This window comes from Hemitrygon akajei, chromosome 22, assembly GCF_048418815.1.
Source record: "Hemitrygon akajei chromosome 22, sHemAka1.3, whole genome shotgun sequence".
Lineage (NCBI taxonomy): Eukaryota > Metazoa > Chordata > Chondrichthyes > Myliobatiformes > Dasyatidae > Hemitrygon > Hemitrygon akajei.
In genome coordinates, this window is record NC_133145.1 from 40,977,666 (window position 1) to 41,004,870 (window position 27,205).

General features: G+C 38.7%; 1 protein-coding gene across 3 annotated transcripts in view; it reads left to right on the plus strand.

Annotated features, from left to right (window-relative positions):
• The window catches only part of LOC140714652 (casein kinase I), a 49,075-nt gene that overhangs the window by 11,428 nt on the left and 10,442 nt on the right, over window positions 1-27,205 (plus strand). For all 3 annotated transcript variants that reach the window (XM_073026073.1, XM_073026072.1, XM_073026071.1), the window contains exons 2-8: window positions 7,633-7,743; window positions 12,829-12,977; window positions 14,148-14,376; window positions 14,863-15,033; window positions 16,822-16,970; window positions 20,888-21,056; window positions 23,638-23,777. In XM_073026073.1, coding sequence (XP_072882174.1) covers window positions 7,633-7,743; window positions 12,829-12,977; window positions 14,148-14,376; window positions 14,863-15,033; window positions 16,822-16,970; window positions 20,888-21,056; window positions 23,638-23,777 — 1,118 coding nt within the window. The remainder of the gene's footprint in view (window positions 1-7,632; window positions 7,744-12,828; window positions 12,978-14,147; window positions 14,377-14,862; window positions 15,034-16,821; window positions 16,971-20,887; window positions 21,057-23,637; window positions 23,778-27,205) is intronic.

Consider the following 27,205-nt stretch of genomic DNA (forward strand, 5'->3'; position numbering starts at 1 on the left):
TGACAACTCTGGTGGAGTTACAAGCTTCAGTGGCTGAGACAGGAGAGACTGCACGTACAACAACTGCTGGTGAAAAATTTTGGTAAAAGTTTGTGGGATGGCATGTGGGAGACTCTGAAGTCAGCTGGAAGAAGGTTCTATGATCTGATGAAACCAAAATTAAGCTTTTTGGCCATCAGACTAAATGCTGTGTTTGGCATAAGCCAAACAACACACATCACCAAAACCACACCATCTCTACTGTTAAGCATGGTGGTGGCTGAATGCTTTACTGCAACAGGCCCTGGAAGGGTTGTGAAGGCAGAGGGTAAAGTGAATGCAGCAAAATACAGGGAAATCCTGGAGGAAAACCTGATAGTCTGAAAGAAAACTGAGACTTGGGAGAAGATTTGTTTTTCCAGCAAGACAGTGACCTCAAGCATAAAATCAAAGGTACACCGGAATGGGTTTAAAAACATCAAAGTTAATATCTAGGAGTGGCCAGTTCAGAGTCCAGACCTCAGTCCAATTGAGAATTTGTGGCTGGACTTGAAAAGGGCTGACAGGACTTCAATTTTGTGATGAAAAATGAGGAAAAATAGCAGTGTCCAGATGTGCAAAGCTGATAGAGACCTATCCACACAGACTCAAGGCTGTAAATGCTGCCAAAGGTGCATCTACTAAATATTGACTTGAAGGGGTGAAATCTGTGCAATCAATTATTTTGTGTTTTATATTTCTAACTAATTTAGATAATTTTGAGGATCTGTTTTCACTTTGACATGAAAGAGTCTTTTCTGTTTATCAGTGTCAAAGAAGGCAAATTAAATCTGCTGTGATTCAGTATTGAAAAACAATAAGACATGAAAGCTTCCAAGGAGGGTAAATACTTTTTATAGGCACTGTGTATGTGTATACATATATAAAGATTCAACCTGTTTAAATAATTCTTAAAGGTCACATTATCATGAATGTTAGTCATTTTTGGTGTTGCTTATTTAAACAAAAAAATTTCCTTTTCTGCTAACTCCACTTAAGCTGTTTACAGTTTTATTTTAGATTTTCATAAAATATTGTATCTTCAATGGAGTATATGAATCTGATTTTTTCTAATTTTTTATGTAATAAAGATATGACATTAGTCCCATAGAAGGGATTTATTTATTAAGAAACCAAAGTACTCCTGACATTTAGATAGCAAATTAAGCTCTTCCAGTCTCAGAAGATTGGCCCTTAGTTGCACCCATCTGCACAGTTTTCTGTTCATCTCTGATTACCATCACAAAATTAGAATTTTGACCTAAGAACTAAAATTAGAGATGGTCACTAAGATGGTCTTGTCTTGGTGACAAGAGTTTGGTGAGTTGATGTGGTGAACCTGCAGGAGATACATAATGCGGCAATGTTTAGTTGGAGTAGCTACCCAACCCTCCGGACAAGTGTAATGAAGCTTTGGGAACAACATGTCCTCAGGCGGTGTACTGCTGAGACCCTACCCATTTCCCCTTCTCTCCCACTGCTATGCCTTTACTGGAACACACCCATGTGGTCTCTGGCAGCAGACAAAGTTGGGTGTTTTACACCTTGATTTGCAAACGAATTTGATATTGGAGATGGGGAGGAGGATTAAATAATTTGCTTTAAATAATTAGTAAATTACAGATTGTTGGGGGGGATGGGGAAGATGCATTCCAGTGTAATTTGAAATTAAGCTTGCCATTGGATTACATGGACTTCCATGATACTGCTACTTGTCATTCAGCACCCCCGAGCTTGCATCTGCTTCCACCCTTGCATAACTGGCAACAGTTGAATACTAGCAGTTGACTTTGGAAATGGTGGCTGCAGCAAAGTTGATATGGTGTAATGGGTGAAACAGTGAGCAGCTGAGCTTGAGTATGGTTTCAGTTGCACCGTTAAGACATGGTCAGTACTCCCATCACAATATTGACTTTAGAGTTACAAATGTGGAGCAGGGAGGTGAGCCATTTGTTGAACTTTTGGGAATTTTGATGGTAAGTAACTTAGTAGTGCTCTTGAAGCTCAAATAAAGTGCTTAGAGTTTGTGAAAATGTCACTAATTGACATTGTATATTGTAGCTGGTAAGGTTTGCAATATTATTGAGGAAATTGGAATGGAGCTCTTGCCACTTGAATTGTCAGGCCCATTAATAGAAACAAATGATGATTAGATCAGAGATACTTCTGGGGATTGTCCACACGAATAGTTTATGCCTTCATTGAACATTTACAGACCATCCCCAGGTAATGGATAGGGTCTGTTTTCAAAGGTTCAATTTAACATCAGAGAAACGTATAAAATATACATCGTGAAATGCTTTTTCTTCGCAAACATCTACGAAACAGAAGTGCCCAAAGAATGAACAACAGTTAAATGTGAGAACCCCAAGATCCCCCCCCCCCCCCTGGCAAAAAAACAGTAAGCATCAGCACTGGCACCGAGCACTCAAGCGTGAGCAAGGCAATAGCAAATACACATACTTGCAGTTACCCCAAAGACTTCGCGTTTCATCCGGCATTCGACATACCATAGGTTCTCTCTCTCCCTAATAAGGGAGAGGGAGGTGTCTCCGTTTTCCCAGCAAGCGGGGAGACTTCAGTTTGCTGGTTTACGGTGTTAAAAGCCTGTTGCGTTGCTTCTTTCAAGCTCTGTGCCTGAAGAACACAAAGATCTTGAGTCTTGGGGCCCACAGCAGTAGATTTTCCAACTCCCCTGATGACACACAGGTCTTCTGGCATGACACCAACCCTCAATCCGCCCATCTCCAGAGCCCCGAGATCTTAGGCTTCCAAATATGAGCCAGACTCTCAGGCCGAACCTTTGGCATGCCAAACAGCAGTCAGTCCTGAAAGTGGAATGGGTCCCATTCCTGCAAAGAACCGAAGTCTGCATGTAACTCGAGGTCAGAGCCTTCAAAAGAGCTCTGAAAGGGGAAAAATAAAGATATTAAAGATGGAAAAGAACTGTTTCTGAAGATGCAGCCAAAGGAGTCGGCATTGAGTGCCATCTTAACTCCGCCTCCATCATCAGAAATCTATAAGTCAATTTTGACTTAAGTGGAAATATTCAGGAACGTCATTTGATACGTTAATCATGTCTCCACAGTATTGTAATGAATGGTATCAAAAACAAGTGAGTCTGATAAGAAAAATAATTGCTGAAAAATGTGGTGGGGAGAGGGATAGAACTTGTTCTGCCATACATAAGAATTTAAAGTTAAAAGTAAATTTTATTTTCCAAGTACATTTATGTCACCCGTACAACCCTAAGGTTAATTTTCTTATTGACATGCTCATCAAATCTATAGAATAATAACTAATATCGAACTCTTAACAGAGTCAATGAAAGACCACCCAGCTAAGGCATTCAGCTACAGTGCAGAAGACAACAAACTGTGCAGATGCAAAAAGAAGAAATAACTATATAAATAAATAAACAATAAATTTCTCAAACATGAGATACAGTCCTTGAAGCTGTGTCCATTGGTCTTGGGATCATTTCAATGATCGAGTAAATGAATTTGAGTAAAATTAACCCTTTTGTTCAAGAGCCTGATGGTCAAGGGATAGTAACTGTTCCTAAACCTGGTGGTGTGAATCCTGAGGCTCCTGTACCTTTTTCTTGATGGCAACAGTGAGAAGAGAGCATGTCCTGGGTGGTGGGGGTCCCTGATGATGGATGCTGCTTTCTTCTGATAGCTTTTCAAGTAGATGTGTTCAGTGATTTGGAGTACTTTGCCTTTGATGGGCTGGGCTGAATCCACTACACTTTGTACAATTTTCTGTTTAAGGGCTTTGGTGTTTCCATTCCAGGTTCTGATGCAGCCAGTCAATATACTCTTTGCTAATCACCTATAGAAACTTAGTCGAAGTTTCAGATGTCTTGTCAAATCTCCACAAAACCCCAAAGAATTAGAGACACCTCTGTGCTTTCTTTGTAGTGGACTTATGTATGGGGCCCAGGGCAGGACCTCTGAATTTAAAGTTACTAACCCTTTCCACCCCTGATCTACCAATGATTACTGGCTCATTACCTCTGATTTCCTTCTCCTGAAGTCTTGCTGTTGTCTTCCTTGGTCTTGCTGTTATTGAGTGAGAAATTGTTGTTATGACACCATTCAGCCAAATTTTCAATCTCCCTCCTATATGCTGATTAATCACCACCTTTGATTTGGCCTTAGACAATATTGTCATCAGCAAACTTGAATACAGCACTGGAACTGTGCTTAGTCTCAGTCATAAGTATAAAGCAAGTAGAGCAGAGGGCCAAGCACATGTGCACGTGCTGATGGATATTGTGGAGGAAATGTTGCTAATCTGAATTTACTGGGGTCTGCACAAAATGTTATGGAAGCTCATTCACATGTAGGCTTGACCATAACTCACGCGTTTCTAACCCAGTGATGAACGATTTTCCGAAGCTCGCACCATGGAAGACCATTCAAAAGAGGCAACAGTAAAAAAAAAACATTATGGGAATCATATATAAGCCTCCAGATAGTAGCCAAGATAGGGGCTGAGATTGCAAAGGGAGCCGGAAAGGACATGTAATAAGGATAATGTTACAATTGTCATGAGGGTCTTCAGTATGCAAGGTGATTAGGGCAAATCGGGTTGGTGTCAGATCACAATAGAGGGCATTTGTTGAATGACTATGAGATGGCTTTTTAGAGCAGCTTGTGCTTGAGCCTACTCAGAGAAAGGCTATCTGAGATTAGGTGTTGTGTAATAAACCAGTTTTTATTAGCTCAGTGTAAAGTAACCTTTAGGAGGCAGTGATCATAATATTGAATTTATACTGTAAATTGAGAGGGAGAGGCATTATGTATCACTGGAATAAAGGGAATTATAGAGGCATGAAAGAGGAGGTTGCCCAGCTGGATTGGAGGGAGATACTGGTAGGGATGACGGCAGAACAGAGGTGGCTGAGGTTTCTAGGATTAGATCACAAGCGGCAGAAGAAACAGTTCTCAAATGGCAGGGGTAGGCAACTGTGGCTGACAAGGAAAGTTAAGACTGCATGAAAGCCAAGGAAAAGGCATATAAGGTAGCAAAAGTGAGAGGGAAGTTGGGTGACTGGGAGGCTTTTAAAATCTAACAGCAGGCAACTAAAGAGTAAGAGTGAGGTGAGAGTTGATATTGGACCACTGGAAAAAAATGCTGGTGAGTTAGTAATGGGGAACAAAGAAATGGCAGATGAACTTAAGTATTTTGCTTCGTCTTTACTGTGGAAGACACTAGCCAGAGGTCCATTTGTGTCAGGGAATAGAAGTGAATGCCATTGCTATTACAAAGGAAAAAGTGCTAGGCAAACTGAAAGGTCTTAGGGGATAAGTCACTGGACCAGATGGACTACATCCCAGAGTCCTGAAAGAGGTTGCTGAAGAGATGACAGATGCATTGGTCATGGTCTTATAAGAATCGCTTGATTCTGGCATGGTCCTGGAGGACTGGAAAATTCCAAATGTCACTCCACTCTTTAAGGGGAGAGGAAGACAAAAGAGGCCAAATTATAGGCCAGTTAACCTTAACCTCAGTGGTTGAGCAAGTGTTGGAGTTCAATATTAAGAATGAGGTTTCGGGGTACTTGGAGACTAATGGTAAAATAAGTCAAAAGTCAGCATGGTTTCTGTAAAGGGAATTCTTGCCTGACCGATCTGTTAGAGTTCTTCAAGGAAGTAATGAGCAGGGTGGAGAAAGGAGAGGCAGTGGATGTTATTTACTTAGATTTCAGAAGTCAATTGATAAGGTTCCTCACATGATGCTGTTTAACAAGATAAAATCTTATGGTGTTTATAGGAGATATGCTGGCATGGTTAGAGGAATGGCTGACAGGCTGGAGGCAGTGAGTGGGAATAAAAGGGGGCCTTTTCTGGTTGGCTCTCAGTGACGGGTGGTGTTCCCTGGATCAGTGTTGAGACCACTACTTTTCACATTGTTTGTCAGTGATTTAGAGAGTGGAAATTATAGCTTTGTGACAAAGTTTGCAGATGATATGAAGATAGGCAGAGGGGTATGTTGTGCTGAGGAAGCAATGCTATTGCAGCAAGACAAATAGAAAAAATGGGCAAAAAAGTGGCAAATAGAATACAGTATTGGGAAATGTATGATAATGCATTTTGGTAAAAGGATCAATAGTGCACACTGTTATTTAAATGGGGAGAAAATTCAAACATCAGTAGTGCAAAGGGACTTAGAAGTCCTCATGCAAGACTCCCAGAAGGTTAATTCACAGGTTGAGTCTGTGGTAAAGAAGGCAAATGCAATGTCGGCATTTATTTCAGGGGGAATAGAATATAAAAACAGGGAAATAATGCTGAAGCTATATAAGACACTAGTCAGGCTGCACTTGGAGTATTGTCAATAGTTTTGGACCCTTTATCTCGGAAAGGATGTATTGTCATTGGAGAGAGAGTCCAGAGGAGATTCATGAGGATGATTCCAGGAATGAAACAGTTAACATATGAGGAGCGTTTGGCAGCTTTGGGCCTATATTCACTGGAACTTTAGAACAACATGTGAAGTTCTCATTGAAATCTACTGAATGTTGAAAGGACTAGATGAGGTAGAAATGGAGAGGATGTTTCCTCTGGTGGGGATATCCAGAACTAGAGGGCACAGCCTCAAATTTAGCGGGGGGGGGGGGGGGGTCAGAGATGGTGGGTGACCTTCTGGAACACAGGTAAGAAGGATTTTTTTTAGCTAGAGAATAGTGAATCTGTGGAATACACTGCCAATAACTGTGGAGGCCAGGTCCGTGGATATGTTTAAAGTGGAAGTTGATAGATTCTTGATTGGTTGAGACGTCAAGGGATATGGTGAGAGGGCAGGTCTATGGAGTTGAATGATATCCGGGATCAGCCATGATGAAATGGCAGAGCAGGCTCGATGGGCCAAATGGCCTATGTCCTATAGTCTAAGAGTAGAATTTTTCTGGACTACTCAGGAATAGCTAAACAACTAAAATGTGAAATGCTGGTGTATTACTCATTCTGAGAGGATTAAAGTAGTTTCCCTCTTTGTAGTTCATTGTTTCACAAGTAATTTTTCTTTTTAGAAAATGCCTTCTCGCCTTCTAATTTGACTTGAAATAAGATGAGCTTTGTTTAGTGATGTTGTTTGTGTTCTGTGAATATGATGGGCATGTTATGGTGGCGACACTTGCAGTCTTTCTGCCCCAGCACATCCTTGGGTTGTGTTGTGAACTCAAACAACACATTTCTTTGTATGTTTCTATGTTTATGAGATAAATCAATCTGAATTTGAATAGTGAAAGCACTACAGTCCCTACACAGAAAACCATAGTGAACCACTGTCTATAGTTGATCATATTGGCTGCCCAAGTTGATCAGTGACAAACAATGTCTCTAGTCAGCTGACAGTGGAGCTATGAATTTTGGTGCCTCTGATTCTATTTGGACACAGCACTTTTTGCAACTCTCTGATAGTTTCAGTTCTTCAGTTGGCTGGCCCTTCAAGACAAGTGTGCTGCGTTAGCCAGTTGCTTCACACTGGTGTATCAAGGACGTGCTTTTGTCTTCAAAGCAGTAACTGTGACTTCATGTGGTGTTCCTTGCTGAGATCGGTATGAGCCTTTCACTGATGGATTAAGGTTTTGTTTGTTTCTCACAGGAACCGACATTGCTGCAGGAGAGGAGGTAGCCATCAAGCTGGAATGTGTGAAAACCAAACACCCACAGTTGCACATTGAGAGCAAGATCTACAAGATGATGCAAGGAGGAGGTAAGTTTTTTTTCTTGCTCTTTCCATATATCTAGACTCTACATTCAGTTAAGTGGTTGTATTAAAATATGCTTATGTGGTTTTAATGGTGGCAGTGCAAGGTAAAGTACCAAACTGATTAAAAAAAACTTCCCTGCTGAAAAGTAATTATTTTGCATTCTTTTTTCATCTCCAACTTACTTCCTTACCATTTGTCTGCCTATATAGTAGAATTGTTTGTTGCTGTGACCCAGTTAATTGCATATGGGATTTTGATTCTTGCTTCCAGATCGTTTAGGACTTTGTGGTACTAAGCTTGATCAAACAAATGAGAAAGAATGTTAGATTTACAATCACAATATATTCTAATATTCCTTTCCAAGACCGTATTTTGGCAAATTTGACAGTTTGGGTGTACTCCTACTACTTGCATACAGAGCCTAAAAAGCAAGTCTCCAGAGATCAAGACAGCTAAGAGGTGGTCGCAGGAGGCAGAGAAATGGTCACAGATTGCCTTAAGTCAAGTCTGGAGATGAAGAATGCTACAAGAGGTGCCTGTGTGATCTCCAGAAAGCCATCTCAAGGGTGAAGTGGAGATTCCGGACTAGACTGGAATCAACAAAGGATGCTCAATAGCTGTGGCAGGGTTTGAATGCCATAACCTCCTACAAAGTTGAATCTTTTAACATAGGGATGGCAGAGCTTTCCTTTCAGATGAGCTCAATGCCTTCTATGCTTGCTTTGACCATCAGAACATGGAGGAACCATTGTGCACCCCCATGTATCCTGATCATATGGTCTGAGGAGACGTGTGGGCTGCCATCTAGCGAGTGAATCCAAGGAAAGCATCCGGTCCAGATGGAATATCTGGCTGAGTACTGAAGACCGGTGTGTTCAGAGATATCTTCAGCCTCTCGCTCCAGCAGTATGTGGTACCCAGCTGCTTCAGGCAGACATTGATCATATCAATGCCAAGGAGAGTGTGATAATCTGCCTCAATGACTATCGCCCAGTGGAACTTATCTACAGTGATAAAGTGTTTTTGAGAGTCTGGTGTTGAAGCACATTAGCTCCTGTCTGAGTAGCAACTCTGATGCATTCTAATTTTCCTACCAAAGCAACAGGTCTACAGTGGATAGCATCTTGTTGCCTTCTCACACAACCCTGGAACAACTGAACAGCAAAGATGCATACATCAGGATGCTCTTTATTGATTACAGCTCAGCATTTAATACCATCATCCCCCTCAAAACTAATCCAATAAACTCAAAGACCTGGGCCTCAATAATCTCTTATGCAATTGGATCCTGGGTTTCCTCACTTGCAGACCCAAGTCAGTTCGGATTGGCAAAAACACCACCACCACAATCTCTGTCAACGCAGGAGCACCCAGGGATGTGTGCTTGGCCCCTTGCTCTACTTGCTGTACACCTATGACTGTGTGGCTGTGCAGTTGCAACATCAAGTACAAGTTTACTGATGTCACCACTGCTAAGGGCTGCATCAAAGCTGGTGATGAATCAGCATACCCAGAAAATTTGGCTGAGTGATCTAATAACAACAACCTCTCAATGTCATTAAGACAAAGGAACTGCTTTGTAAACCTCAGGAGAGGGAAACCAGAGGTCCATGAGGCAGTGCTCATCGGAGGATCTGGGGTGGAGTAACTTTAAATTCTTGGGTGTCATTATCTCAGAGGACCTGTCCTGGAATCATATAAATGCAGTTGCAAAGAGAGCATCACAGCTCCTCTGCTTCCTCAGGAGTCTGTGGAGATTCAGCACATTACCAAAAACCTGGCAACCTTCTATAGATGTGTGATGGAAAGTGAGCTGACCGGTGGCATTACAGCCTGGTATGGGAACACCAATGCCTTTTGAGCAGAAAAGATGTAAAGCCTTCCCAACCATTAAGCACATCTGCATGAAACATTGCCATGGAAAAGCAGCATCCGTCATCAAAGATCCTCACCACATAAGTCATGCCCTTTGCTTGGTGCTGCCATCAGGTACAAGTACCTCAAGACTTCCACCACCAGGTTCAAGAACAGTTACTACCCCTCAACCATGAGACCTTTGAACAAAAGGGGACACTCGTTCAATTTCTGGTGTTCTCATAATCAATGGTCTCACTTTAAGACTCTTTGTCTTTAAATTTCATGCTCCTTATTTATTGCTATTTATCTATATTCACATTTGCACAGTTTATTGTTCACTGGTAAACATGAGGAAATCTGCAGATGCTGGAAGTTCAAGCAACACACACAAAATGCTGGTGGAAAGCAGCAGGCCAGGCAGCATCCATAGGGAGAAGCACCGTTGACATTTCGGGCCAAGTCCTGACGAAGGGTCTCGGCCCGAAATGTCGACGGTACTTCTCCCTATGGATGCGGCCTTGATGACACATATGTACTCTGATAATAAATTTTACTTTGAACTTTGAATCTACACAGAGTTGCAAATGTATTTTGGTGCACCTAAGGTCACAGCTGTAGACAACAGCTGCCATTACATTCCTTTCATTCCCAGCCTTAATGCATATCCACACTGCAATGTCTTTGGTCCATATGTTGTAAAAATGTGTTGGTCAGGTTCCAAGCCTGAGGTACCTACAAAGGATCCTCTTCCATCTTCTTATCCTCCTGTCCCATTTGAATGCTGTGCCTGTTAGCTAAGATTGATCGTTTAAATTGGGCTCTTATTTTTGACTACATTAATCAACAGGAGTTATATTTCAGAGGAGGAAACAGCTTACCCAAATTGTTTGCTCTGTTAAAGAATAAATAGGGCACTATCTGTTTATTGTTGGATATTGACATCTTGAATTCAAAAAAAGTCTTACATTTTTGTAAGGGAGCAAATGTATCTTAAGTGGATTGTAGTTATTTCAGAAATATTCCACACTAAGTATTTATCACTGATAATTATCTTGTATTCTACCATAGGGAAATCTTTTCTGAGGTATTGTTGCTTGGTAACCCACTGTTATTTGTGTATTGTTCATTGGCTGTCAGTCGCAGATAAATTTCAGTAGTGAGTTTGAGAATCATGCCAAATTCTGATTAGGGAAGAGAGCTGTTAATCTATTTAATTGTTTTTGTTGCTATTTAATAAACCAGCCTTGCAGCCTGCAGTTGTGGAAAAGAAGTGATGTAACACTCGCATTGGAAGGGGAGAATTTATGTTTCCTCTGTTAGAATTGTGTTCTTTCTTCAGGGAACTTTCCCCAAACACTATAGTGTTTGAACAGGTTGTGAACAAGGTAACCAAGTATAATATGGAGCAATTAACATCTCTGAGTATAAACTTTGCAAGATCAGCTTCAACAGTTATTGTAAGGCATTGCTCTTTTTAAATAGAACAAGTTGTTAAGAAAAATCTGATGTGCTTGTCTATTTAGTGTGAATCTTATGACTTGAAAATTTGGCAAAATCGCTAGTCCAACGCCTGAACCACTTGGCCACGCGCCACATGGATAATTATATGCGTTAATTAAATTTCATGCATACACACAAAGAAATTTAACAAAAACTTGAAACTCATGACTTAAAAGACTGGGTCATGATAAAGGCTGAGTTTAGGATGGGAATTGCAATTAAACAAGATACAAATAAATGAGTGCGACCTTGCTTTCTGTTGGCAAGTGGTTTTCTCTGGTGAAGTTAAGCAAACTATGGATTGATTTTAACTATAACACCCTTGTTATTTCAATGTTTTAACCACTCAGAATCTCAAGACTATATGTGGTAACGTGTATATACTCTAATAGTTTTACTTTGAACTTCATATTGTGGAAGATCATTTACTAGGTTCATTTCTTTTCAACTGTTCTTCTCACTTTCCGCAAGCTTTCTATCTGAATGCAGCCTAATGTACAAGATCTCAATGCTGGAAGTTGACACAACAGGTCTTCATACAATATAAAAACTTTTTTTAAGAGTGAAGCCTTTTAATTTTACTACTCAGACTGTACTATGGATCGTTGTGCAGATGGATTCATCAAAAGTTGAATTAATACAAATTTCATGTTTTCACAAGTCCGACTATATGTTTACTTCGTTCATACGCAATGATAAATTTAACTGGAAGCTTTCCTGTTCTGCCTATTGTTAAAATTGAGCTGGGTCAAAACAGTGGTACTTTATAAAAAAATTTGTTAGACCTTAATAGCGTATATGCTCGAAGTATTTTATTATTTTGTCCAGCAAAGTTAAGAACTATTTTTAAAAATAATAAGGTTTCTTGGGAAAATGTAGTCTCGGCTCAGAAAATGGTAAATGTTTGTGGACTGTAGAAATTGAGTTAATGCTGCTTTTTCTAAAACCACGGTATCAATTTGAGTCTTATGCAAAAGGTTAAGTTGCATTTTGAGGAGGTTAATTGTTAAATCATTCCATTTTCTTTCTTGTAAGTTGATGATGTAACTAGAAAACGGCAGAGCAGATGTCTGATGTCTGAACCATCAATCAATGGTTTAAAAATAAAAGCCAAATTTTCATAGAAATAAATGTAATTAATTGCTCTGCTTTGTTATTTTGAAATGCTGCAGTTAAATTTATTTTCCAGCCAATTCTTGCAGAATGTGTGGCTGCCATTTCCCTTGACGTTTGATTGGTTTTATCTGACAATCAGCAGCACTGTCAACAAACCTCATGGTCCATTCCCCCACGCTCCTGCCTCTGAGTGGGATCATACCTCAAGCGCAACTCCTGAGCAAAGCCATGACTGTTGACTGGCATCAGAAATCATTGTAATGAATTGTTAACTAATCCTGCAAAACATTAGTTCCTTTTGGTGTTTGGTGTCTTAACTTCTCCCTTAGCTAAATTATCAAATCAAGTAGAATCAGTAGTTTGAATCTTAAGCCATTTCTTTTTTTTAAACATCCTAACTTAGATCATTTAGTTAACAGAAATCAAGGAAACCAATAGCGTGAAATGACTAAGAAAATGTTTTTGAACCAATTTGAATAATCCTGTCTATCAACTACCTGAAAATTCAACCAACTTATAAATCTTGCTCAATAAAGTAAGGCTTCACAGTTAATAATAATGCAAGATTATAATTGCTTTGTGCTTTCTTTATACTCAACTTTTTTCTTGTACAGTTGGGATCCCAACCATCAAGTGGTGTGGTGCTGAGGGAGATTACAATGTGATGGTGATGGAACTGCTTGGACCAAGTCTTGAGGATCTCTTTAACTTCTGTTCTCGTAAATTCAGCCTTAAGACAGTCCTCCTCCTTGCTGATCAGATGGTAAGAAATAATTCTACATGTAGCTTTTTGTGATTGTGGAATTGACAACAAAAAGACTGAAAGCATTATTTTTCCTTTCCAATTTGCACCCATTTTCAATATAATACATGATTTTTTTTCTTTCCAGCAACTGCATTATAAATTGAGTGAAAAGATTGTGGAAAAACAATGTAGTGTTGTAGGGCTTCAAGTAGTAAAAGATGGGTTTGTGATTGCTGTTTCCCATCTGTGTTCCTGGTTTCAGCTGTGGAAAAGTGCTAAGTGGAAACTAGGTTGCTTCTCGACCAGAAAAGGAGCAAGAATGGAAGAACCCCTCTCCAAGAACCCCATCTGGCTCTTGATTGACTGCACAGGTGTAGTTATGTTACCACTTTTTGCATCAATGCAAATTGTTTTGGGTAAACATTGATGCAGAAGTGACAGGATATCTGGGGAGTCCAACACCAGTCTGATTCCCATGTAAATTTAAGATGTGCAGTTTGAGGTCCATTATCATGAGAAAGGAGGCACTTCCAGCTGTGCTCCCCAAACATCGAAAATTAGCAATGCAAGAACTTTGGTTACTTTCAAAATTCAGAGGGGCCATACTATTTGCGTTTTCTCCTTTTGCATTTCATTTCATTGTTGTAGTCTACTGGTAAGCCTACATAATTGCAACATTATTTACCAATGAGCAAACCAAATGATTGGGGAAGCATGTTTGGGGTAACATGATTAAGAGGGAAATTACTGTTGTAAGTGATGGATGAGGTGAAGGAAGTATGAGTCTTAATAAATGGGTTTCCAAGTGAATAACTTAAATTTAACACCATTCCTGTTCATATTAATAACAGCATTGGATTAGGAATTTTGTAACATGGCTCCTTTTAACAGCTGCATAATTGGAGTTTTGTCTCCCAACTAGAATCCAGAGTTAATTTTTATTTTAAATCCCTACTTTGCCTTTTATAGGATAGGTTGATAGGGATTGGGGGAAGGTGAATGGAAGAGATGAGTAGTCCTGTGCCATTCAAAGAGTCTTCCTGTACTGCCAAAGCAGAAGCTTGAAGAATGACCTTCCCCATTTTGCCAGCTATGAGGGGGGTTTGGATGCAAGGGTTGATTTAATTTTTATTTAAAGGTGCTGTTTGACATCTCTGTTACAAATCTCCTTTGTCTCTTTGTATTTAGATCAGCAGAATTGAATACATTCATTCAAAAAACTTCATCCATCGTGACGTGAAACCAGACAACTTTTTAATGGGACTGGGAAAGAAAGGCAACCTGGTCTACATTATTGACTTTGGGCTAGCAAAAAAATACCGGGATGCACGAACACATCAACATATACCATATCGTGAAAATAAGAACCTCACGGGAACAGCTCGATATGCTTCAATAAATACACATCTGGGAATAGGTATGTAAATCAGTGTTCCTCTGTTATCTTGTGCATTAGAAATGCTTGAATTTTTGGTTGTTATTCTCTGCATGTCATGCGCATGTTTGAATGGTAACAAGATCTCAGTTTATTTTTCGAGTCAGCAGAGAATTGATTTATCTCACTGCTCCATGATGCAAGGTTTTATGGCATTATGAAGCATGACAGGCTGTTTTTTGTTGCCAAGATGTTGTGGTTATGAGCAATTAATTTGTATGAAACATTTTGAAGATGCCCTGAAACATGTTACAGCATGATAGCAACATTGTTTTCTGTCTGACAAAATATAAATTTACTAAACTTTAAGATGTACTGAACTTAATATTTTGCATTGTAACCTTTTCCAACAAAATCCAGTTTGTAAATACATGAATTTTTGGTGCAGGTATTAACAGTTAGTTTGATGTATATTCTAATTGTCATTTAATAACGTCCCAAACTGATGTTCGCATTTTTTTTTTCTAGAGCAAAGCCGGCGTGATGATCTGGAGTCTTTGGGCTATGTTTTGATGTACTTCAACTTGGGGTCATTACCTTGGCAAGGCCTAAAGGCAGCAACAAAAAGACAAAAGTATGAACGCATCAGTGAAAAGAAAATGTCAACACCCATTGAAGTTCTCTGCAAAGGTTACTCATGTAAGTATAAATATTGAGGTCATAAAAAAGTGTCACTGTAAAAGCATAGTCTAATAGTGATGTGCATAGAGATCTGTGAGGGAAAAGCCATGTTGAAATGGACAGTTGAATTGTTTTTTCTTTTTGTCAGATGATTCTGAGTTGTTATAATAGTTTCTGGAAAGCAAGCCATAATTCATCATTACAACATAGTAACTGGTTCAAATTTGATCAGTTCTAAAATCGGTGGTGGTGAAAGAAGCCCTCAGAATACCTATTAAGCATTACACGTTTTAATTGTGAGCTGAATTTCTATTTGTGCTCGGCCAAATCCTGTGAGGTAATACTAATTTTTCTGTATATAACCATTATTTAAACTCCTATAAAACCAGCATTTATTGCTCATTCCTAATTGCCCTTGAAGGAGGGGTTTGCGAACTACTCCCTCTATCCTCTACAATGCTTTTGGTAAAGGTACTCCCACTGCTTAGATGTGCGGTAATTTCCAGGATTTAGATCCAGTGCTGATGAAGGAACAGTAATATGTTTCCCAACTATTGTTGTGCGATCTGGGGCCTTTGAGAGTGGTGTAGGTTACAAAGCCACAAAGCGCCAGTCATCAATGACACAAATGTTTAGAGGCTAAATAGAGAATTGATCAAAATAGTTTAGTTTTTCTATTGAGCCTGTGTTGTTGAAACTTTGGTCTTGAAGGCAAAGAGAAAATATTCCATCACGCTCTTAGTGGAAAAGCTATGAGGTAACTGACGATGAATTACTTGCTTTTGATTATCAAAGGCAGATGATTATGCTATCTTGTGTCGAAGATGCTCATTGCCTGAAATTTTGGTGGTACGTAAAGTATTTCCGTGTATCAATCATGATTGCTTACTGTCTCTATCTTGACAAAAGCAAGTGTAGATGCTTATTTTGTTGAAGACAAGTTAAATTGAACATTGTGCATCAGCCAGTGAACACCCACATTTTCTTATGTTTCTACTAAAGCAGCTGAAGAAAGTTGGATTTGGGAAATGGTTGCAAGGAGTGCCTGTGGATAGATTGCCAAAAATCACAATTGTTAACCTTTGAAGTGTGTACCCCTTTTATTTTGGTGTCAGCTTTACCAGTTATATCCTGGGGTGAAGTCTGGAATTATGGTCCTGGCAAAACCTGAACTGATTATTGACCGTCGCGTTTTTGATGAATCATAAGCAATATAAGTCCCATCAGTTTCAGTCAGAATAACACCCCTCTATCGCTATCCTCTATATAACACAAAGGGTTTTAGAAAATTGACCTAAATCAACACCTTTTGAAGGATTTAACTGCAAAAATGTGTAGAATAGGTGTTACATTGAAGCCAATGGGGAGAGGAACTCGTACAGATTTTCACTGGATTTTAAATTAGAGATCCTGTATTTTGTTATACTCTTACAAAAGTTTGTCTTTTATTTGAAATTTCTTTCTTTGCCAATCCCAACCCCCTTTTCACCTCCCCCCCCCCCCCCAATCATATTGTCGTTTCTTTGTTTAGGGAAAGGGTCTGATTCTTCAATATTGGTTTTGTAAATAGGTAAAATTAAAATAATATTTCTACTAATCAGTTTTAAACATTAAGTGTAGCTCATGTTTCAGATTTGACAGTAACCATCTATTGTAAATTTGACTGTATTTGATTGTCTTCCTCTTGTTAGATAATATTTAGTCAGTTAATTATGAGCCTATTCCATCAACAAGATATTAAATGAATGTAGAACGAAATTTGGGAAAATAACCAATTAATTGACTTTTTTTCTCATTTCTACACAGCTGAGTTTGCCACATACTTGAACTTCTGCCGCTCCCTGCGTTTTGATGACAAACCAGACTACTCTTACTTAAGGCAGTTATTTCGAAACCTCTTCCACCGACAAGGCTTTTCGTATGACTATGTCTTTGACTGGAATATGCTTAAGTTTGTATGTGTAATTCTGTTTTGGGTAACTGTTCAATATGTTACATAAAAATTCAAAGTTTAGTTCTGATTTGGTATTAGAAATTTACTTCATATTGGTTGACAACCTGTTTATTAAATAACATAATCCTTCTTGGTCTTGAGTCCTTTAATTATTTTGATCAAGGTGGTTTACTATTAGACAATAAGACATGGGATCAGAATTAGGCCATTTGGCCCATGAGTCTGCTCTGCCATTTCATCATGGCTGATCCATTTTTCCTCTCGGCTCTGATCTCCTGCCTTCTCCCCATATCCCTTCATGCCCTGACCAATCATGAATCTATCAACCTCTGCCTTAAATATACACTTAGACTTAGCTTCCACAGCTAATTGTGGCAATCAATTACACAGATTCACCACTCTCAAGCTAAAGAAATTCCTCCTCATCTGCATTCTGAAAGGCCGCCCCTCTATTTTGAGGCTGTGTCCTCTGGTCTTAGACTCTTGTACCATATGAAACATTTCTCCACATCCACTCTGTCAAGGTCTTTCACCATTCAATAGATTTCAGTGAAGTCACCCCCCATTCTTCTGAATTCCAGTGAATACAGACCAAGAGCCATCAAACGCTCTAAATATGACAAGCCATTCAAACTGGAATCATTTTCATGAACCTCCTTTGAACCCTTTCCAGTTTCAACACATTCCTTCCAAGATAAGGGGCCCAAATCTGTTCACAATACTCTAAGTGAGGCCTCACCACTGCTTTGTGAATTTTGAACATTACATCCTTGCTTTTATATTCTAATCCTCTTGAAACAAATGCTGACATTACAATTGCCTTCCTCACCACAGGCTCAAACCTAAAATTAACCTTTACGGAATCCTACATGAGGTCTCCCAAGTCCCTTTGTGCCTGTTTTTGTATTTTCTCTCCATTTAGAAAATAGTCAACTCTTTCATTTCTTCTACCAAAGTGCATGACCATACACTTCATGACACTGTATTCCATCTGCCACTTCTTTGCCCGTTCTCCTAATCTGTCTTAGTCCTTCTGTATCCTCCCACTTCCTCAGAACTACCTGCCCTCCCCCTATCTTCATATTGTCAGCAAACTTTGCAACAAAGCCATTAATTCCATCATCCAAATCATTGACATATAAAATGAATCAGTCCCAACACAGACTCCTGTGAGAACATTAGTCACCAGCAGCCAAGGAGAAAAGGCTCCCTTTATTCCCACTCTTTACCACCTGCCATTCAGTCACTGCTTTATCCATGCTAGAATCTTTCCTGTAATACCATGGGCTCATAGCTTGTTAAGCGGGCTCGTAGCTTGTTAAGCAGCCTCGTGTGGCAATTTGTCAAAGGCCTTCTGAAAATCCATATACAAAACATCAACTGATTCTCTGTCTATTCTGTTTGTTATTTCTCCAAAGAATTCCAACAGATTTGTCAGGCAAGGTTTTCCCTTGAGGAAACCCTGCTGACTACGGCCTATTTTATCATGTGCCTCCTAGTACCCTGAAGCCATATCCTTAACAATCAACTCTCATACCTTCCCAACCATTGAGGTCAGACTAATGGGCCTATAATTTCCTTTCTGTTATATGCCCTCTTTTTGGCTTTTATGTTGGCTTTGACTTCTCTTGTTAGTCACAGTTGTGTCATCTTGCATTTAGAATACTTCTTCCTCTTTGAGATGTATATATCCCGGGCCTTCCGAATTGCTTCCAGAAATTCCAGCCATTACTACTCTGCCGTCATCTCTGCCAGTGTCCCCTTCCAGTCAATTTTGGCTAACTCCTATTTCAGGGTGAATTTAGACATATTATGATCACTTCGACCTTAAGGGTTCTTTTACCTTAAGCTCTCTAATCAATTCTGGTTCATTTCACAACACCCAATCTAGAGTAGCTGATCCTCTAGTGGGCTCAACCACAAGCTACTGTAAAAAGCCATTTCATAGCCACTCTAGAAGTTCCACCTCTTGAAATCCTGCACCAATCTAATTTTTTCCAATCTATCTGCATATTGAAATCCCCCATGACTATAGTAACATTGCCCTTTGTAATCCTGATGTAATTTGTAGACCACATCCCTACTACGGTTTGGGAGTCTGTATATAATTCCCATCAAGGTCATCTTACCCTTGCAGTTCCTTAGCTGTATCCATAATGATTCAACACCTCCGTACCTATGTCACCTCTTTCTAATGATTTAATTTAAATTTTTACCAACAGAGCAACACCACCCCCTCTACCTTCCAGTTGACTGCAGTTTTGCCAGTCATCAGCCTCTCCTTAGCAGTCTCAATACACATTGCCTCTTGTTTGTAAACCAACTACAACCACCTCATCTTCAACACTATCACTCCAGTTCCTGTGTGTGTGCGGCCTTAACTCCTGGTGGAGTCGTCGGGGCGTCGTCATGACAAGCTTTTTGCACCGATCTTTTTGGTGATTGCTCATCATACTTGGGCATCTGAAACCTGGCGAAGCCCATCCCTCTCCAGGTTTTTTGGAGCTGGCTGGATTTGAACTTGGGAGCCTTCACTCCAAAGTCCGGTGCTGATGCTGCTACGCCACCAGTTTCCATCCCTCTGCCAAATTAGTTTAAACCCACCTGAACAACTCTAGCCAACTTGCCTGCAAGGATATTACACAGGTTCATGTGTAATCCATCCCTTTTGAACAGGTCATATTTTCCCCAGAAGAGACCCCAATGAATCCTAAATCTGAACCCTGGCCCCTGCACCAGTTCCTCAGCCAAGTATTTACCTGCCAAATCATACTATTCTTACCTAACTAGCATGTGGCACAAGCAGCAATCCAGAGATTACTACCCTGGTGGTCCCATTTCTCAGCTTTTTACCTAGCTCCCTAAAACCTCCTCACCTTGTTTACCTATGTTATTGATGCCAATATACACCAAGACTTACGGCTGCTCACCCTCTCCCTTGAAAATGCCATGGACCCAGTCTGCGATATCCCTGATCCTGGAACCAGGAAGCAACATACCATCGGGATGTCTCTAATGCATCAATGCTTTTCAATCTCTCATTAAGTGTCTAGATTGACTCTCACTACAGAATTTAAAAGTATGATCTCCAGTGCCACTTGGAATGCCAAAAGGAATGCAAACTTGGGAAAAATTATATTCATCTGAACCCCTCAAGCTAATTTTTTTTACTTTTGATTAAAGATCCTTTGCTAACACAGGAATGCAAATGGTTTCTTAGTTTGGATAAATGGACTTTTAACCAAAATCATGAAACTCTTAAGGTTATAGTGTAGAAGGCCATTAGCCCATTCTTGTTTTGCTGACTATATAACATCTACTGCAATCAGCTTTCCTTCTCCTGTTCATTTTTGTAATACTAGCTTACATCCGCAATTATTTTTTTGGTAAGCTGTTCCTGCCTTTTATAGCTTGAAGTGGTGGTCAAGATCTGTTCATTTTCATCTTAGTACTTTATGTCACTCCTGTTACACCTTCAACAATCTTTGGAAACCACATGTAGCTTCTCAAAACCATTATGCAGATTTTTGTCGCATTTATTTTGAATTTTTTGAGAGAGTCAGTTTTCCATTTTAAGAAATTCAAATCTACATTAACTTCAGCCGTGTTTAATTTCCTCTCTCCTGAGGAATGTAGTTTAAGTTACAAGTCCACCCTGAAGCATTTATAACAATCAGTCTTTCTACTGAGGGCACAGGGCTTCAGTTAAAGAATACCTACTTGCCTATTAAGGAACTGGTAGCATTGTGGATGTTTAAGTAACAAGTGTTCTTTTCTTAGGGGTCCACTCTATTATTAGTCCTATAAAAGCAGTGTGTTATGTAGATAATTTTGGAAATTTAGTTAAGCCGCTGGTTCTAAAAGATGGGAAATTGATTGACACATTTTTGCATAAGGTTTCTTTCCTCATTATTTCAGGGGGCCAACAGAGCAGCAGATGAAGATCGGGAACGCAGGGAGCGTGAGGAAAGAATGAGACACAGTCGAAATCCAGCAGCTCGTGGATTACCCTCAACTGCCTCTGGAAGACTGAGAGGAAATCAGGAAGTGGCACCACAGACACCGCTTACACCCACATCTCATACTGGTAAATCATTAACTGAATTTACTTCAGAAGCAGCTGCGAGAATGTCTGAGTCATCTGCTTTATTACGCGGATCATAATGTTGAAATCTTATTATGGATTGTTCTAAAAGCAAGGAAGCCTTGCATCTTTTAGCACATATTCATTCTTAAAGGTTCCATTGTCAGAAGAACAAATTCAGCTTTAGGGAAATTAGAGTGGTACAGAATGGAAGACTGACACGAATTGGAAATGATTAATTGTGTGCACTATATAAATGAATAAATCAGGAAGTTGTAATTGAAGCAAATACTTAATTGGACACAAAGCACTTTGAGATGTGCTGAGATTGTGAATACTATATAAATGCAAGAATTTGCTTTTCAGATAGCATCTAATTATGCATAATCTCATTTCTGTAGCTAAAACAGATTATCTCTGCTTGTATTTATGGTTATATAAATAATTGCTAAGAGCTTCAGTTTTGAAAACTAATAAGCACTTGTGTTTTGTTGATTAGTGAATATTGACATGCAGCCAAAAGAAAGGTAAGACAAGAATATTCAGGAATTATCTACAAGTTTTAAGTAAAATGTGCTGGAGAAATTGTTAGAATTTAGCTTTCCAACCTTTTACTTAGTCTGACCCTGTTTAAAATGAGTTTTCACATTGCATTGCCTGTCAGACGTTTTGAAGGCAAGGTTGGGAATCCCTGCTTAGAAACACGTCAGTAATGCCATTTTGGGAATTCTATCTTGCAATTCACTGCAGACATAGCAGAGGTCTACCAGTGAATCACATCTTGCACTGACTTGTCCTTCTCCCCACCCCCACCAACTTGAAACAAGCTTTATGCCTCCCTTTTACCGTCTTATGCATGATAAAAGGACAGTCATATTGTCAATCTTTAGACTTACGGTAGTTGTTCTTTAGTATCCTTTTGTTGCATCTGACTCCAGAACCCACCCCCAGTATTATAAAGTGGAGAACTGCACTGAAATCCTTTCATCTGCTTGATGCCAAATGATTATTTACATTTGGAGCAAGTAGTCCAGCATTGTGTATTCACAATTGGCAGGAAGATATAATTATTATGTAAGTAGGAGATCTTGTGCCATAGATGGAAATTGTGAATTCTAACTGAGAAAGATTCAGAGATTTTTTGGTAGAGATCATTAGGATGTTATTTTTCACAATTTTTGTACCTCAAAGATCATTGTGAAGAGCTTGCATTTTTTCAAGTGGATGCATTGTCTTGCTCTTGTCTTGCCTTCTGTTCTTTGTGGATTTGGAATCAGTATTTACTTCACTTCATTTAACAAAAACCACAGCTGAAACCTTGTGCGACTTATAATCTTTGCACTTAATGTATTTCTCATTGTCCGTAATTCTTCTTGAGCATTTGACAGCATTTACCAACTCAGTCTCCTTGGACATCTCCTTTATAACCCATATTTGTGACTGCTCTTGCCCAGTTCCATTTTATATCGTTACAATACTATTTATATTACATTGCTTTCAGTAGCTTCTCCTCTTGAATGCTTCCTTCCACTTAAGCTTATTTCTCCTACACTCACACACATTTGGTTTCCTTGCTAGCCATCATGTTCTAGAATTCATACACTGTCTAGTGTTTGCCATCCTGAAGTTAAGCTTTTTACCTGTGTGGGAAAAACCAGCAAAGATCTGGCATGGGATTTCAAACACTAGTTCTGCTTCTCCATCACCTTATTTCAACCCCAAGATTACGATGGAATCTGTGCCTCCCAATTGTGATGCTTTTTAAGACGGGTTGTATATTGCCAAGAAGATAAAAGGTCTAATGAAATTTGTATCTAATAGCTGCCCAGATTATATAAATATGTAGATGATTATGGCTTTGCAAGATAGCAGCTAGTCGTTTATGATTGAGAAAGGGAATTGCCATTGTGTAGTTAATTACTGCTCTACGAACTTACTGCAGCTGCCTGAGATATGGCAACTTTTGATTTTTTTTAAAAATTAAGTGCGCAGTGAATGATAGAAAGATCTCTCATATTTCAGTTGCACATTTAAATTGTGACCAGTCAATTTGTAGATCTCCATTTTCAAAATGCTCCATCTATACTTTACAAGAGACTAACATGTTAATCTTTTGAATATTTTGTGCCTATATTGTTAATTCACTCATATGGACTAATTACTGATATGGGCTTAATTTGTCAAACCAGGTTAAATCCAACACAGGATTTTGAAATACTGGTGTCTAAAATATTATGTAATTAAATACGTAGTTTATAACTGAACTTTTGACCATTTTTTTAATTGAATGTTTTAATTGAAATTTGATTCCTGTGGAAAACTGGAGGTTTCAAAATCATTCATGTGAATCTATAAGTTTATAAATGAAGCATTTTGAAATGGGTTTTTGAAATAGGATCATCTTCCATTTTCTGCACAACTAGAGAATGGGCTTGAAATTGATCTTTAAGATACCTCATTCCATAGAAATATTACTGATGCTCAACTGTAACTACTTCAGCTTAACAAACTTGGACACTCCCACCAGTCAAACTTTTGCCTATGAAGTAGGTTGTTATTGATGTCCTGCTGTTTTTTCCTTCAGCTAATACATCTCCACGCCCTGTCTCTGGCATGGAACGGGAGCGGAAAGTAAGCATGAGGTTGCATCGTGGCGCAGCTGTTAATGTTTCCTCAACAGATTTGACTGGACGTCAGGACACATCACGAATGTCAACATCACAGGTACATTCCTTGCAAAGCTTTAACTTGAATATCATGCATTTTCTCGTTGCTTTAAGGGATGTTTGAAATTCTGTTGGCTTTAGATGATGCTTTGGCCAACAATGTAGAAGGAATTAGAAGACCAACTGTTGTCAATAAAGGTGATCAAGGATATGTAAAGATATTCGTAAATACCCAGTTACTTCACCTCTGTCTTTTGGAGAAAGAGACATGCTGGTCTATGTGTGCCTCCCACAGCAGAAAGGTTATTTTTCAGGTAGCTTAATAAGACACTTAATTGTACAGGGCAACCTGGATGGACAATAAAATGTAATCGCAACATTTTAAATCGAAGAAAATTTTCTGCAAGTTTAGATGCAGACAGAATACTTACTTAGAATGTATAGCTGACCCTCCACTTGGCAGGGATTGGGGTTGCTTTATTCTAAATAAATTGCATTAAGAATATATTTGTATTCTCTATCCCAGATCTTCAGTAGTAGCTTGTGAATTCCATTAGGGCAAATTGCCATCTAGTTTCTTTGTCACATCTGTTGTCATGTTTGTGTTTGCATTCATTCATGAAAAGTTACACATAGTTATGCTTCACACATCATCTCTACATAAACAAATTTTTGTTAAAGTAAAATTACCTTTAAGCCAATTTTAACAAGTAAATCAAAGTGAAATATGTACACAACTTTCCCTGATATGTTCTGTCCCTGTTTTAAAGACTTGACTTGGATTTCTATTTGTCCTGATGGTCATTAGTTATCAAAGATATTTAAAAATACAGGAGGTGAAGTGAAAGGTTTCCTTTGGTTTAAGATGTAATGTCATTGATTGTTTCAATATCATAAACTTAATTTGGATGTCAACTGAAGAGGATGATTCCTTAAGGTTATTGTTATGTTTAAGGCATGATAAGCTTTGGAATCCATACAGAACTTTGGAAAATGTTAGCTGAGATTGGGCTAAGAATATTAAATAAAATATAGCTATGTTTTGATCTATCCCACTCATAAAATATTAAGATTCATATTTTTGTTTTCATGTTCTCACACTGTGGAACTAAAGTCATACTTCTGCAGTTCTTGCCAGCAACTTAATATGGGACTGATACTTGAATCACATCTGTCCTGAAACAGGATATTCTCTGCTGTTAATTGGTTTCTCTGACCATCAATAAAATACGTGCACTTCCATATCTTGCCATTATTCTTCTGCAAGACATTTAGCTCAAATGTAGATTTTGTTGAAATATGTATATGAAGGTGATCTTGCCCCCTCATTCCAAATATTGATCTCCCATGATTAAACCAATTGCAGCAGTTTATTTTGCCCACGAATTATGCTCAAAGAATACCTTGATGTCACAGAAACACATTGTCAATGCAACAAAAGATAGTGAAATCAGCTACTAACATGCCAGGTGTATTTGTTCGGCTCTGTCATTTATTGGCATTGTCATGGTGCCTGAATAACTTAAGTTAATGAATAAATTATTGGATCTTAAGGAGGCTACAATTCGTTATAAATTTGCAAAAATGAAATCTAGTTGCCCTGCATAGACAAATCTAGTTGACTACTGAAGCACAAACCATTCTCGTTATTCGCATTTATGAAGATCATTGAATATGAATTGTTGCATCATATACAGTGGGTTCCTGTTAATTGGGGCACATTGGGACTAGTATATTTGGCCCAATTAAGCTGCTGTCCCAATTATACGGTTTTATGGAAATAGTTAAAGTTATAAGTAAGATAAACTACTATTTAACTGAGTAACAAATTATGTATTTCAATGAAATATCTAAAAATCAGAATGCTACCAATACATCTACAGTACTATGAAAACAGTATTAGTTCCTAATAGTTATCGACAGAGGCATTGTTCCAGTGTATGCTGCGGTGTTCTTTTGGTTGACTGTTAAACAAAATTGGTGCAGACAGCTAGTGTAGATAATGGACTGCCTTCATGCAAGGCTTTCAACAATTGTATCTTGCAAAACATTTTCATTCTAATATTCAAGATAATTTTGGGTACCTTCAAATGCTTCGTAGGTAATTGACTTTTCCAAGCCTGAATGCTTGAAACGGCAGTGAGCAAAACAGTTGTGAATTGTCTTGCTACGTTTTTCTCACCAACTATCAGTGACAAATTCACTGCTTTTTAAACACAAAACACATACAAGTGACACTATTTTAAAAACTGTTTGCTATACACACAGTGCAGTGTCCTTAATGGCCATGCAAGAGCACATGACTGACACCAGTTAGAACCTGTTTGGTAACTTTCTGCCGTCCCAATTAAGTGATACAGTGTCCCAAATAAACGAAGGGATTCCTGGCTGTTTTCTCAATTACAGAGTTGTCCAGATAAGTGGCTGGCAATTAACCAATGGCCAAATTAACTGTACTAAAAGTAAAAGAGAATCTCATAATAGCACATTGTTTTGGGAAAACATTGGGGAAAAAATTGACTGATTGGAAGATCTTTGCTTTGCGTGTGAATCATGTATATATTACTCACTCGGGCAGTTTACATATATTTTATCAGAAATTTTAATTTACATGCTTTCTGCATTCAGTATTATTTGGTTTCCCTATAGACTCTCATAAGTACACAGATTTCTTTCAGTTCTGTTGTGCTCACAGCCCTCAATGAATAACCAAATAATTTACCTCTGCACGTGCACAGTCACACTTGCATGAGTGTGCACACAAGAAGACAACTGTACCTCTGAGCATAATTTTACAAACTCTTACAAGGTGGAAAGTAGTGACAAATACCTGTAATGGTTGGCCAAAGTAGTCTATTGCAATTTGTGGCTGAAAGAATGAGACTTTGAGAGTCCAATGTTTGTGTTCAACAATTTTAACATCTATTGATGTACATTCAAAAACAATATTTTGAAGGATTCCTATGAATTCAAGAACATTTCTGGTGTGGTGTAGTTTATGCCCTTAATTTTTTTTTACTAAGCCTTTCTTTTAAATTGATCATATTTTAAATGCAATTATGAGACAAAAAGCAGTTTCAGGCCTTAATAGGAAACTAGTAGGCTGATTTTTAATATAGAGTAATGGCTCTAGATGAGTTGGAATATTCTTGTGCTAAGTTTGTCATAGTTGTTCAGTTCCCTTTTCTGTATTCCATTTGCAGCCAACCTTACTTAAGTTTTTAAAACAAAGTAGGAAGTGGGTCACAAGAAAAATCTGTACTCTGATCAGATGGACCTCCAGAATAAAATTTTGCATTTCTGCAAAAGCCCTCATCTCATGTTTCAATCGTGGGTGTAATTTGAGAGCTCTATTACAATAAAAATAACATGTTGAAAGTTCATTTTGTGTAACATTTGCTTGGAGAGGGGAATTGCTGCCTCAAATGAATTCACTGTGGTGCATCAGAAATAGATTAACCTGTTTGTTGCATTTCTGCACTCTGT